Source organism: Chenopodium quinoa, unplaced genomic scaffold (assembly GCF_001683475.1).
Source record: "Chenopodium quinoa cultivar QQ74 unplaced genomic scaffold, ASM168347v1, whole genome shotgun sequence".
Lineage (NCBI taxonomy): Eukaryota > Viridiplantae > Streptophyta > Magnoliopsida > Caryophyllales > Amaranthaceae > Chenopodium > Chenopodium quinoa.
Window position 1 is genome coordinate 5,550,273 of NW_018744626.1, and position 14,778 is coordinate 5,565,050.

Below are 14,778 nucleotides of genomic sequence, written 5' to 3' on the forward strand. Positions count from 1 at the left end.
TTTGGTGCTCATCTTTAATTGACAGAAGGCAAAAGGAGACTAAGCACTCCGATTAATAGCTGTAACTTTCCTTGTTCAATCCTGCAAACAAAACTAGACATAAACACAAGATTAACACAGTGCAGCATTTGCAGTTGACGTTCGACCCTTTGTATCATGCTCTTGCAAATTCACAGGCCCTTCCTGTTCCTGTAAGCCACCCATGCAACCTCTTGTCGTGTGTGGAGATATCTATGTTGAGCAACTTCCTCTTCAGGGCTTCTTGAATTGCTCTGTGCAGAGCTGTAATCGTGTTCTGATCTCTGCTTGTGCACTTGATCGTTCCTTTCCTTGCCAAATAGTGTTGCGCTCTGCCTTGATGGTCCCTGCGATGTGTCCTATGTTCCCACTCTTTCAACTCCTCATGACTTTGACTGTATCTTTCCTGCATTCATGACCCCCACAAATGAGCTCGTGCCAATCTTCTAAGTCCTCCCCTACCTGATAAATTTGGTTGTTGAGCGCTGCATCATGCCTTACAGGAGTCTAGCAGGAGCAAAATTCTTTCATCCTCCCACGAGCAAAATTCTTCTGCTCAGCTATGTGCCTATATATGCCCAATATCCACAAGGATGCTAGCAGGAGTAACTTCACGGTCTTTATAGATTTTGTAAAATTTAATATTTTTAAAGAAACCAAATCAAAACAAACCTAACAATAGCTCACATAATAATGTACTCCGTACTTTCTTCCATATATAAAACAAAAGTAAATCAGTAGATGAAGTTAGGAAACAAAGTTACTTCTCATAAAACCCCCTTGTTTCATTCTCCAAAAGTACCTTTCAAAGAAAAGGTGATGAATATGTACAATTTTACAAGGAGAGAATCAGAGAGTTCCAAAGTGAAGTGATGTTACAAATTCTTCATGTTACAGGGTAGACAGCTTGTAGACCACTGATCGCCTTTGCAGCTTCAGCCTGTTTCACCATAGCCACGTGCTTTTGGCCAGCAAGATGAGAATTGAACACCGTCTCACTGTTACAAACCACACCGCATATAGTACACGTTCTCACAGCATTAGCAGCTGCCCCACATTCTAGAACATTTTGCTTCTTAGTCTCCATAGACAGACCTTTCTTTTTCACTTGCTGTGGTTTGGACACAGGCATTTTGGCAGCAGCTGTGGTTGGATTTTTTGAAGGCTGTGGTGCAGCAGTTGAAACAGGAGTAATGGGATTGATATTTGGGTTCTGGAGCTTTCGTAGGTTCTTCTGGTGTTTCTTTCCTACTAAGTGCATATTAAGACCATCATTGCTTGTGCAGCTGATTTTACAAACATCACACCACGCTGGAGCAGGTTCATCAATTTTTCTTTTCTTGGACAGGTCATGTTGGGTGGTATCAGTGGTACTCACTGAAGCAGGGTTTGAAATTAACACATTTGCACTGGCACGTTCCTGAAGCAACATCACCAGAAGTTAGAGCTGATACATGAATGAAAACAGATTGTCCAAATAGAATTTTCATATCAAGCTTAGACTGTACACACACAGTAACAAAGCTATAGCCGGTAGAAGGTAGTAGATTAAAACAAGTTTACATTGAGCCTCAAAACCAACTAAAAAACTCAGAAGAAGAATCAGTACATTCTTAAACTTCTCAAAAGCAAAACAACAACAACCACCAAAACCCTTTGAAGATTAAAGTGAAATTTGTGCAGAATGAAATCACCTTAAAATAAAATAGGCAAATCAATAGTTATATAACATTCGCTAATAAACAGAATGAAAATCCATATTTTCGAAGGAAAAAATAAAGAAAAGGGACTGAAGTAACAATACCTACCATCATAAGTTAGCAAGTTGTAAATCACATGTTAGCATGCGGTGACACAAGGATAAAAACTGGAACCCCTATTTTCAATCACGGCACTGTGTGGTAACCACATAATTCAGCTCTATGAACTAGTAAGTTTAAACTTAATGAGAGCATGATCCTTAGTATTAAACGGTACATAGCAAGGAGCGAATGGAAAAGAGAATTTTAAGAAATCAAAGGCCAGCTGCAGCCGATTTATTGAAAAATTTAATAATAAAATCACCAATTCAACACCATGTTACTGAAAGGATTTACTAGGCATGTGTTGGCTCATGTAATGATGTTGCAACTGAACTAATACTATGGAATAGCTATCTAAGAGGATGACAATAGGAAGTACTTCCTTGCTAAAATGCTTGTAAATGGATATTTATACTTCACTTTTGACAAAACATTGTAACATCAAAACTATTAATGCCTACATAGCAAGATAAAGTCACTTTGTAACCGTAAGACTTGTAACTTAAAAACTGTAACCTACATATTCAAAATTATAATTTTCCTGTGTCCAACTCTTAGACTAGACCCATACACTCAATTTTGATCCCTTTATCCAAGTACAAGAATAGCTTCCAAATAACCCACTCCATATTAATATTGTATACAGAAAAATTATGTGAGCTAGATTGGCTAAATTTTCAAGGGTAAAATTTTGTTGTGTCCGACTCTTAGACTCTTTTTTTATCCTTACACCCAAGTCCAAGCATAGCTTCCAAGTAACCTATTATTACTGTATACATTAAAAGTATTATGTATAAATGACCAGCGGGTGACAATTTTAAGATAGGAAACGGGCTGAAATTTCTAATTTTGCATGCAGATTCACCTAAGAGACTTAAATTAAATGCTATTCACAAAAAAGGTAGTTACAAGACATAAATATAGCCAAACAAAAGTCAATAATAAAAGAAGGCTCCAAAATTCAGACTTCCTTTTAAAATCATACTAGTATCTACAAGACTACAACCATATTAAGAAACCCAAATCAAAACTACATGAGTTCAAACACGAAGCACAAGAAGCAAGACACATTAAATGTTAAGATATTAAAAAAAAAATTATCCAGAACGCAGATATTATAATGAGAAAAGATACACATTTAAAATTTATCAAAAAAGCAAATATCATAATGAGAAAAGATACACTTATTGTGTCTTGCAAATTTATTTCCATGTAATTGATAGATTGATTACATACTCCCAGAGTGTTTTTCTTAATAACCGACAAAAACTGAACGTAGCCATGGAAAAGTGACTGAGGGAATAAAGTTTAAAGGAAATTACCTGAGTAGCATGCTTCTTCCCTGCAAGATGATCATTGAATGCTACGTCCCCATTACATACTACATTGCATATTGCGCATACCCTTACAGACTGAACTGTAGCTCCACCTTCCACAAGCTTTTGCTTCTTGACCTCCAAGTTAGCAGGCTTAGTTTTGGCTACTTGCATGCTTTGTGCACCAGGGGCAGTGACTTGACTAGACTGAGATGTCTGGCTTGCCTGCATAGTTGCAGACTGTAAAGCGGGAGCATAAAGTTTCATGAGACCTTTTTCATGCTTTTTTCCAGATAAGTGCTTCTCATACATTTGAACATTGTTGCACTCGATATCACAAAGTTGGCACCGAACCCTTTGGCTTGTTGGGATTATTTTAGGAATCGCCTTAGGTCCCTTTAGTTTTTTCTTAGGGGCCTTAATAGAAGAGATTTGATGTATCATGGTGTAGTTCAGTGCGGGCTCATAACTTAATGAAACATTGGCTTCGTTCCTTATTGGTTGTATAGCCTACAGATTAATAACATCCACGAGTAAATTTCTAGTAATCACACTCAATTCAATCACATATAATATTAATCACTTAAATTACAACTTTTTCACAAGTAAAGATGAATAACAAGAACGCACACCCAATGACACTATCCCTTAGCAATGTAAACAACGAAATCATTAGTAACCCATAATAACTAGACAAATTTAAAGATTCCTTCTATTGTTCTTACATTTAAACACAACCTAAAAACTAATTTTATGGTTCTTTTAATGCACAGTGATCATCGTGTACTCATGTACATCTATTTGGACATCAAATTCACATCGTACGGCACACAATATCTTGCTTTGAGGTCAAAATTAAGGGTTTTGCTATACCTAACCCTACAGTTAAGTTAAAATTATAAATGTATTTCTTAAAACAATAATAATTCCCAAATTTACCACAAAATCATTTGTCAATCAATGCTATTGCTATTAAGGCTTCTTATCCGGAGTAAACAAATCCCTACTACACATATCAGTTTTTCCAAAATCTTGTCAACAAGCAAACAAAAATTCAAACAAAATCACAAATTTAACAAGAAATGACTTTATAATGCATAATCACTAAATTTATGACAAAATCACACATTGATCATTGTTACTAATGCTTCTAATATACAAATCCCTACTACTACACATCATTTGTTCCTAAAATTAAAACTTGTCATCATGTAAACATAAATTCAATCAAAAACCATACATTCAACATAAAATCACACTCAAAAATAGCATATAAAAATTCAACAACGACCCATTTTCAAGAAAACACAGATTCAATATACATTTAGCAAAAAATCACACTCAAAACAGCAAATAAAACTTCAACAACTACCCATTTTCAAGAAAACACACATTCAATCAACAACCATACATTTAGCATAAAATCACACACAAAACAGCAAATAAAACTTCAACAACTACCCATTTTTCAGAGAATAGAATAACATACTGGAGAATATTAACAGGGGCAGATTGTTTGACTACCCAATTAGCAGAAGAAGCAGAAGGGTCCGAATAAGTAACGGGTTGAGCTCCAAAACCCGGAAGATTTGATGGGTATTGCCCAAAACCCGGAAATGGGGTGAACCCAGAAGAATTAGAAGGAAGAGATTGAAATTGAGGGTATGAAAATGAAGGGTTTTGGATTGAAGGGGGCAAAGATTGCCCAGGTAAATAAGGATTGTTGGTACATGATGCTTGATTAATTGGTTCATACATTTTAATTTTCCAAATTTAGAGTAGAAATGAAATGAAATTTGGGTTTTAGAAGAAAGGAATAATGGAGGAACTGTAGATCTTGACAACAACAAAAGGGAAGGAGAGGATTTGTGTACTGATGAGTCGAATAATCAAGGGTAATTATGGAATTATAAATAGAGGTGTTTTTGTTCAGTTAAACATTAGGATTACCAATGTCATTTTTCATTTTGACTCGTTTTTTTACATTAGAGTGAACCCATCAAAGACTCCCTCCATCTTTTATTAATAGTCCCTTATGACCAATTTCAAGTCCCAATATAATATTTTTATTTGCTTTTTTCCAAGTACTATTAATATTAATTTTTTACCAAAATTTTCTTCAATTTGCAATAATATTTGTGTAAATTTAATTTTTCCATGTAAATTTGGTTTTTCCATATACGAGTACTTAGTATTTCTACTCCCTCCATCTCCTTTTGGTAGTCTCTTATGGACATTTTTCACGGGAATTAATAAACACAAATAAGAATAGTAAAAGTATATTGAAAAAGCAAATTGACATTGGATATGCAAAAAAGTAGAGAGAGAAAGCAATAAAAGTACATGGGAAAACAAAATTTACATAGGAAAGTTATATTTGCACAAATATTGTTGCAAATTGGAGGGAATTTTGGTAAAAAATCATATAAATAATACAGTATATAAAGCTAAACTTATAGTCAGGCCACGAGACAGCGACACTTAGCATTCCAACTTTTCGCTAAGTGTCGTGCCATGATGGATGAAATTGTTAGTTTAGAGTTTTATTTTCGATAAAATACCAATTTTTCAAATGTACAATTTGAATTACAATTTTATTCAAAAAAACTATTAGATTATAATTCTAAAAAATTATCATATACTCCGTAAATTTATTTTTTTACATCATAATATTTTTTGGAGTGAAAGAAGTAGTTCAAAGCGTAAAACATACATTTATAATATATACTAATCGGTTAAAATAGTATACTTCACAATCTAATGGAATTTTATAACTATGTAGACCTGTCAATTAGGGTCGGGTCATGAGTCATCTCGGATTGGGTAACTTCAGGTTACGAGTCAAGAAATGTTCAACCCTTGCCCAAAGTTTTGGGTTCGGGCAACGGGATTTGAACATTAATTTAATTTTAATTTATTTTTTGCTAATTTTTAATTTTATTGATGTATTAAATCGAACATTTCCACTAACATTATTATTAGTCATTACATGTCTACTAATCGTCACAAAAGCACATCAATTCCTAACTAATTTTATATCAATGATATATTTTAATATTTGATATATAGAATAAAAATTTATCTTAAAATTCAATAAACAACTCAGGCATTGCACGGGGCACAAAACTAGTTAATATTAATGGTTATTGAAAAAAGCAAATGGGGTGAACACTTTGGGACTAAAATTTGCCCATAATTAAGGGACTATCATTTGGATATTGAGGGACTATTAGTACTCCCTCCGTCCCCGAAAAATGACGATTTTGGGTTGATTTCGCGGGTATTAAGAAAGTAAAATAAAAAGAAGTAAAAGTATATTGGAAAGATAAATTTACATGGGGTTTGTAAAAAAAGTAGAGAAAAAAAGTAATGAATATATATGAAAAAATAAAATTTTATATGGAAAAGCTAATTTTGCACAAATATTGTTGTAAAATGGTAAGTATTTTAATGCAAATGGGTCGATCATTTTGGGACTAAAAGTAGGCCAATAGGGTCGAACTTTTGGGGATGGAGGGAGTACTTTACTACTCCGTATTTCTTATTTATGATTATTAACTAGATTAGTACACCAACGCACGGTGATTGATTATTAATTTTTCTATAATTTTTTATCTTTTGTTGTTGATAACTTTCCAATAAGATTTGGCTCGTTATTTTTTTAAAAAAAAAATTATTATATAAATATATATAGAAAAACATGTACTTAAAAAAAACTTAGTTATAAAATGCTGCATCATAATATAATATTTACTATGCTATTAAAAATATACTAAAATGATGGTTAGATTTTTTTTTTTTTTTTGAAACAAAATGATGGTTAGATTAAATATACTAATGTTGTATAAATGTATAATTTATTAAGCTTATACGTTTAGAGTGGAAGCTAAATAAATGTGTATTTATTATTAAAAAAAAAAAAAATGTGTATTAATTTGTTGAAAAAAATGTGTATAATTAGCTACCAATATCTATGTCTATTTAATATTGTTGTATTATGAATATCCAAAAGTAGTGTGGAGTATATACAACAAATTGATGTCAAATTCAAATTTCACACCTAATTGGTCCTAGTTTCTAGCTAGAAAAGGCACAAAAAAATGATGACATCATAGGTAAAATTTGGAGGGAAAATTTTTTATGAGAGTTTGATCACACACAAGCACTTTAAGAAATTGATGACATCATTAACGTTTTGTTTTAGTAATAGTTAATAGATTCCCGTGAAAATTATCCATAATGAACTATCAATAAAGAACGGATGGAGTATTTTGATTTGATTTGTTCAATTTTTTTTTTTTTTGGAAGGTAAGAAAAAAAAAGGAAAGAATTAGGACCCCTTCCTCACGAGGGGCGATCCTAAAGCATTTGAGATGAGAATGGGGTACAAAACTGAAGAGTTACAAAAAGAAATATCTAATTTGTCAGTGACAAGATGGCCAATATTTGCAATCTAATATGCTGCTCTATTTGCTTCTCTGTAGACATGTCGAATTTTCCAATGGGGGAATTTACAAAGTAAGATCTTGATATCTGCTATAATGTGATCAATCTGCCATGGGGTCGACCAAATACCATTCACAGGGTTGAAAACGAGGAGATTGTCCCCTTTAATTTGAAGATCTTGTATTCCTTGTTGGAGGGCGAGGATAATTCCCTTGTGAAGACCAAAAGCTTCAGCTACAAACACGTTGGTGGTTCCAAGGTTGAAAGCTTGTGCTGCAATGGGTTTACCGTCACTGTCTCTGATGATGACTCTTGTAACACCCTAGAAATTCCTTTCCTTTAAATACCCATTCTACTCTTTAAAATACGATTTAAAAATATCTAAGACATTACCGCCACCGTGAAAAGGGCTAAGGCAATTATCAAAGATACACAGCGGAAGACTTAAAATTAAAAATCGTTAAAACAAGTCAACTCAATAGTCAACCAAACGAAAGTAAAGTTTAAAACCAAAACAAACGAAGTCAAATAAAATCAAACTACAACTTGGAACCATTAAAGGCCCTTATTCAAAACCGTTCCAAAACCAAACCTTTGCGTTAGTCCACATAAAATATGTCATAAATAAATAAAGCATAAAACACATCGTAAACTAATGGAAGCTAGCATGATTCACTCTTCTCTCATGCCCCGTCATGAATATGCTTTAATACCTGAAAAGTTTATCTCTATTTGTCCCCACTACTCTCCATTAAAAATGAGTTATCATAGGGCCAAGATAAAGACATGTCCAAACACACAAACACACACACAATTAGCAAAGTTGAGTACATAAGCGTAATTAACACACTAACATGCTTTCACCTATCAACACACACTTACCTCATTGCACCTGTTTACAAGCACACACAATAATCAACAAGACACATTAACTAGACACTAAATAATTCATTTAGCGTTGATTACCCATCGAACGGGTTTCCAACTATACCTCCCCCAAATAAATTGAGGTTAACTGACACGGGAGCTAACCGTGTCAATGACAAAACCACTCAAAGGTGGCGGAATTCCTGCCATAAATAAAAAGGAATGTACAGCGTCTTGTACTCCATTAGAAGTTATGGTTAAATATAAAACCCCATAACTCCCCCCATTGTTCATACTCAAGGTATATATGTTCCAAGAGTTTTGGTGCGTAATCTCTTTCACTTTACGTTATTTACATGTTATTGGACTTGGTGATGACTCTCAAAGCATAATAAATCAATCAACAATAACTATTCAATCAACCAAACATACCAATTTAATTCTTGAATAATTAGTGACCACATATTATTTAATGTTAAACCCCTTTTAATTCTACCTCAGTGTCAAAGACACCTTAAACGCATAAAGCGTCAAAAATCCTATCCCTCGGTGTTAAAAACACCTTAAGTGCACCAAGACACCAACATACAATTTATTCCTCGTGTACATAGACACTTATATAGCTTCTTCCTCATGCTTAAAGCATCAATAAAAATTATATGAATCATAATAAAATTCCTTTACAATATTCTAAGCCAAATTAAACATGTAGTTTAATTAAACATGCACTCTAACATGCCATAATTAAAAGTATAGTCCATATAATCATGCCAAAATCTAATTTGCCAATCCATAAACCATCACAAATAATTCATGTTTCACAATTCAATCACCAACACCAATACTTCACAATTTCATACATAAACCTTAGCATGATGCTACTTGTAATTGATTGAAATAAATCCTAGCATGATTCTACATCATCAAAATATGCTAAGTACGCGAACGTCGTACCTTGAGTACGATCTTAAAATCGCCACAACTAATAGACATTGCTTACTTCGAAGTCTCCTACACATTAAAATCATAATAGAGTATTAAAATCCACTCTAAACAAATTTCCAGCAATATATACTATTTTAAAACCTCTCATAATTTAATTAAAGTAAGCTAAAATTATTTTTAAAACACCATAATTAAGTCTCAATTAATGGGTAATTAAAATTCCTTCAAGAAACATAATATTAAGTGTTCTACATAAAATTCTTGTTTGTCAGCTATGGGTTGGGCAAGAGATAATGGATATACATCCATTAAAATTTATACTAACTCTACCATGATTATCCTCTCACTGGGAAAAGCAGGGGCCTTATCCATGGATCTCTTTTGGATAGTTAAAGAAATCATAAGGATAGGACAACTTTTTCAACAATGCGTCTTCCACAAAGTTAGTAGAGAAGAAGTTAATCGTTCCCATCAGCTTGCAAATCAGTGCCGGCAGACTGTTTCAACGTGTGCTAACTCTATTCCTTTTTATATTTTTTAAGTTCCTTTTTCTTTTTTATTTTTTTGTGTCTTCTGTTGTTGTAAAAAAAATAAAAATTCAAGCACTTTATTTTAATTAAAACTTGCTGTAATTAAGCCTTAACACACTTGAAACAAATATCTAAACCAATATACATCATAATCCTTCAATAACTCATAAATCAAGAACCTAGGGTTTCAAAAATTGGGGCCTTTTAATTAAAAAATCAAATCTGAAAATTAATCAACATAATTATTATAATCAAACATCAAAATCAAATCCCAAAACTCATAATTTACAATTATATTTGAACATAGATTAAATTAGAACAACAAAGTTAAGTGTTTTTTTTTTAACACTCGAAAAAGGGGAAGAGGAGGCACGTCAGCCACCTGCTGCCGGTGGCTGGCAGTGACAGGGTAAATTCGTATCCCCTAATCAAAAGTATTACCTAAGTCCTCTAACTAATGCAGATAGGGAAGTAGGGTCGAATCCACAGGGTGTAGACACCTAAAAATGTCTTCCCAATACCAAACCCGATGATGAACAACCTTTCACAGCTATTATTGGTCGGGTTGAGTATTTAATCTTGGAGTGCTTAAATCCATATTTCCATTTCATAAACCAACCCAAATTCTAGCCCATTTACCCAAACCATAACTTATTTTCCTCTTTTCGTGCTTTTAAACCCAAAATAATTCATTTCGTGTCCTTTAAAATCATTCATTTCGTGTCCTTTTTATAAAAATATTTCATCTAGTTTATTTTGGTCCATAATCTGGGTCCAATTATTAAATAGTTGGATGGGGCTTGAAAAGATCTTTCCGGCGATATATTATATAACGAATAACTTATGACCAAAATATTAAACTGATTCCAAACCGAACCTAAGCCCACCTTACCTACGACCCAATGATCATGTGGAGGGTACAAATGATTTAATCCAATTCCTAAACCAATTAGGATTAATTAGAGGCATCTAGACACCTAAAAATGTCTCCCCAAAACCTCATTGTTTTTATCCAAATTTTATATGGTTGGATAGTGTGGACACCTAAAAATGTCTCCCCAAAACCAAACCCGATGATAAATAACCTTTCACCACCTCTATTGGTCGGGTTTAGTATTTAATCCCGAGAGTGCTTAAAAAATCGTATTTTACTAAATTCATACCTTTGAAAGGTCCATGGATTAGTCTTGATGTTTGGTAAAAGCATAGTTTTAATTTTAGCCCAAGCTTATTAATTAATTTTAAGCCTGAACCTTTTTATTTTATTATTTTATTATTTATTTTTGGCCCAAACATTTTATTTATTTTTATTTTATCATTTTTTTATTTTAGCTCGAATAATAAAAGTCAGAAAAAAGCCCGAAATTATCAATCGGCACTTAAAAAGCCGAAAGAAATTTGGGTTAAAAATGAATTTAGACGGAAAAATGGACTGGAACTGACCGTGTCACAGTACAGTATGACCGTGTCACGGGAACCATTCCTGTCTGACGGTGGGACTTCTCGTGACACGGGAAGTCTGCCGTGACACGGGAAGTTCCGTGTCCTTTCCGCGTCAACCCTTAATGCGTTTTTCATTCCGTTTTCTGAAAATTTCCCGCGTCACTCCAAAACTGTACCGTGTCACGGGAAAGTGTACCGTCTGACGGTACAGTCTGACCGTGTCACGGTACAGTCTGAACGTGTCACGGGATACTTTTTTAGGGTTTTTATCATTTTAGGGTTCCGTATGCTCCCTCAGCACATTTTCCCTATAAATACCCCCTCATTTCTGATGTACGGGGCAACCAGAATTTTATGATTCTTATTTTCTCTCTTCTATGCTATTAACCTAAACACTAGCCTACCCTTTTCACTTCAAAATTCCTTCTTCAAGCACTTAAAGGAGTCCATATTTTACTCGAGGTTCTGTCCTTAAGCCAAGGCGTGAAAGGTAGAATCGTTTGAGGGTTTGGCCCCAAAATCAACTTTATTTTTATTTAATTTAATTTAATTATCGTCTTATTATTTCCTTGAAGTTACTAACTCGTTTATTATTTTGTAGTTGCAAGCAAACAGATTCAAAGTAAGGATCATGCTCTTTTTATTATTATTATTTTTCTAACGATTTTTATGTTGTTGGCATTGTGATTAAATTGGTTTTGAATATTAATGTTGATTTTATTTTATTTTGATCACCATATTGCATGTTAAAGGGAATATGTAATAGAAAATCACGCCTAATAAGATAATTTGGACAACCGGTTTAGGTTCCTTTTAATCTTGTTGTTTAATCAAGTGATCACAATATTTTAGAATTATGTGTTGCATTAATATTAAACCAATTTAGCATAATAATAGTTTGGAGCAAATTGAATCTTTGTTTGCATGCCTTTGAGATCGCAGGAATCCCTTTTCACTATAAGAATCGAGTAGAGGCCAATACGGGCGAATGTGACTCCATGACTCACTTCGTACCATCTTCCCCGATCCTCCTTTCGTGGTTCCGAACCATATGGAGTTAGTAATATCATGGATTATGAATGGGGTGTAACCTTCACGGGTCAATCGTTGTTGCCTTTGTTGTCCCTTATTTGTGGTTGTCTTTTTATGATCCGTGAACGCTTTACAAGTTCCTTAAAAACTTGTTGGCGGCTCCCTACTTTATTTGTCCCTAATTGTAATGTCAATTCCCACTTCCTATGAGTGCCAAGCATATTCACAACATGCTTTTAACGTAGGCGCACTTTAAACGACGCCTACAATTTGGCGACTCCACTGGGGAGGATTCTTAATTATTTATCGATTTGAGTGATCGGTATTTAATTAAGATGAGTGGATGAGACTTGAAAGATTCTTGAAAAAATATTCCTGTGATAATTTGGCATTTTTGCATCTGCATAAACGTTTTAACGTCGCATTCAGGTCTGTCCCGTAGGAAAAATTGGATAACTTGGTTGCGCGCAAAAGCAAACAGGGCACCAGTCAGATTTTCTGACTGCCGTGTCACGGCAGAGTCTGCCGTGTTACGGTACAGTGTACCGACTGACGGTACACTGTACCGTGACACGGGAATTACTGTCGTGTCACGGCAGTCCTAAAATCAGTCCGGTGACCTATTTTCTTTTCTCACAGTCGACTTCCTTCAATTTTTCTGAACAAACGTATGTGTTCTACATGCGTCTTAGCCCCGGGGGATTTAAGCTCTATCGACCCAAAAACGCTCATGGCAATAAGGGTTCATCCGAGTCATTAAATCCACCCAAACCGTGGAGTCGAGTTCGATTTCATCACGAACTCGCGGAGCCGCCCGTTGGCATACACCCTCAAGGGAGGCTGCCTTGCTAACGCGTCCAAACTCTTAACCATGGTACCCTTTTGACACCCAAAAGCTTGACCAATAGTTGAACATAGATCTTGACTTTAGGTTGCGAACTTTTTTACATCATCGTGCCTAAATGCTATGTGGTTATTTGGTGCTAACCCTCATGCGTTTGCTCTTTTTGTTTAACCCATGACCGAGGGTTTTTATTCTCACATAGTAATTAGTACGGACTTAAAATCGATTAAAATCTGAAAAAATCACAAAACTGACCCAAAACTGTGCACCGTGTCACGGCAGTCTGCACCGTGTCACGACAGTCTACACCGTGACACGGTGCCCAGGGAAGTGTCCTGTCAGTCTTTTTCTCGATTTTCGTGCGGTGTCCAGTTTTGAGTCGTGTCTAGCTATACAGTCAAAACACGCGTCTAACTTCACTTAATCACTCACATGTCGTGTTCACACACTTTTTGCTTTAAGTCGTGCACCACTTTTTTGACCGTATTTTAGGGAAGTCTTGTTTTTGTGTCTTTTTTTTTCGGAGTAAGTCGGATGGTATCCTCCCTTTAAAAATAAACAAGTAGAATTTCTAAATTATAGATTTTTTTTATCCCGTCTGACGGGAGAAATTCCCGTGTCACGGCAAAAAAAAAAAAAAAAAATAAAATTCCGTGACACGGGATTTTATCCCGTCTGACGGGAGAAGTTCCCGTGTCACGGCAAAAAAAAAAAGAAAGTAAAAAAAAAAAAAAAAACCCGTGCCACGTCAGCATCTACCGTGGCACGGGAATGGCTGCCGCTCCACGGGAAACCCTACCGTGTCACGGCAAATTTCCACCGTGACACGGTGGAATTTTCAACAAAAAAAAAAAAGCGTCAGCCAAGTCTTCCGTGTTAATTTGGTCCTCGCGTTAGTCATTTCGGTTATTGTTCACATGTCTAGCCATACGATCATACCACGAGTCTTATAACATCACTTAGTCACTCACGAGTCAAGTATAGTCCATACACTTTCTTTATGTTCCGACTCGAGTCGTGCACCAGGTCGTTTATGATCGTATATTAGGTTCATGCACCCTTTTTTCGTCATAATAAAAAATGAGTGGAGTTTTCTCACCTGTTTTCAAATGTCTATTTTTTTTCCTTCCTTTCCTATCTTGAGCAATGCGTCAAACAATTAAGTGAATTATTTTATTTCACAGTACTTGTTCAAGGAACAGAGATAGATCAATACGGTTCGAGCCATTATCGCAACAATCTCTCATATCTAATAGGCGTTCAAAGAGAACTTTGTCGTCTCCGTTACTCATCACCTTTCAGTGGCCACTAAAGAAGACATTGAGAACATCAACAAATCCATTGAGGCACTGTTTTCCATGATGTAAACCTTTACCACTAGGGTCACTACCATGGAACAAAACAAGGTCACTGTTTCCACCCTTGACAAACTGAAGGAACAAATGAGTAAGATTTCTACGGATTTCACTTATGTGGAACGGCCTCCCACTCCTTTGAATGTGAAGGACAGACTCCCTGAAAAGTTCTCCACTGCT

At 34.9% G+C, this 14,778-nt stretch overlaps 1 protein-coding gene across 1 annotated transcript; it reads right to left on the bottom strand.

Moving 5' to 3' along the window:
• Nucleotides 1-737: 737 nt before the first annotated feature.
• On the bottom strand, nucleotides 738-5,271 carry LOC110700670 (zinc finger RNA-binding protein-like). Its single transcript, XM_021878248.1, has 3 exons — nucleotides 4,661-5,271; nucleotides 3,143-3,646; nucleotides 738-1,438 (listed from the first exon to the last, which is right to left on the bottom strand). The coding sequence occupies exons 1-3, from the start codon at nucleotides 4,892-4,894 to the stop codon at nucleotides 905-907; spliced, it is 1,272 nt and encodes a 423-aa protein (XP_021733940.1). The 5' UTR covers nucleotides 4,895-5,271; the 3' UTR covers nucleotides 738-904.
• Nucleotides 5,272-14,778: the final 9,507 nt, after the last annotated feature.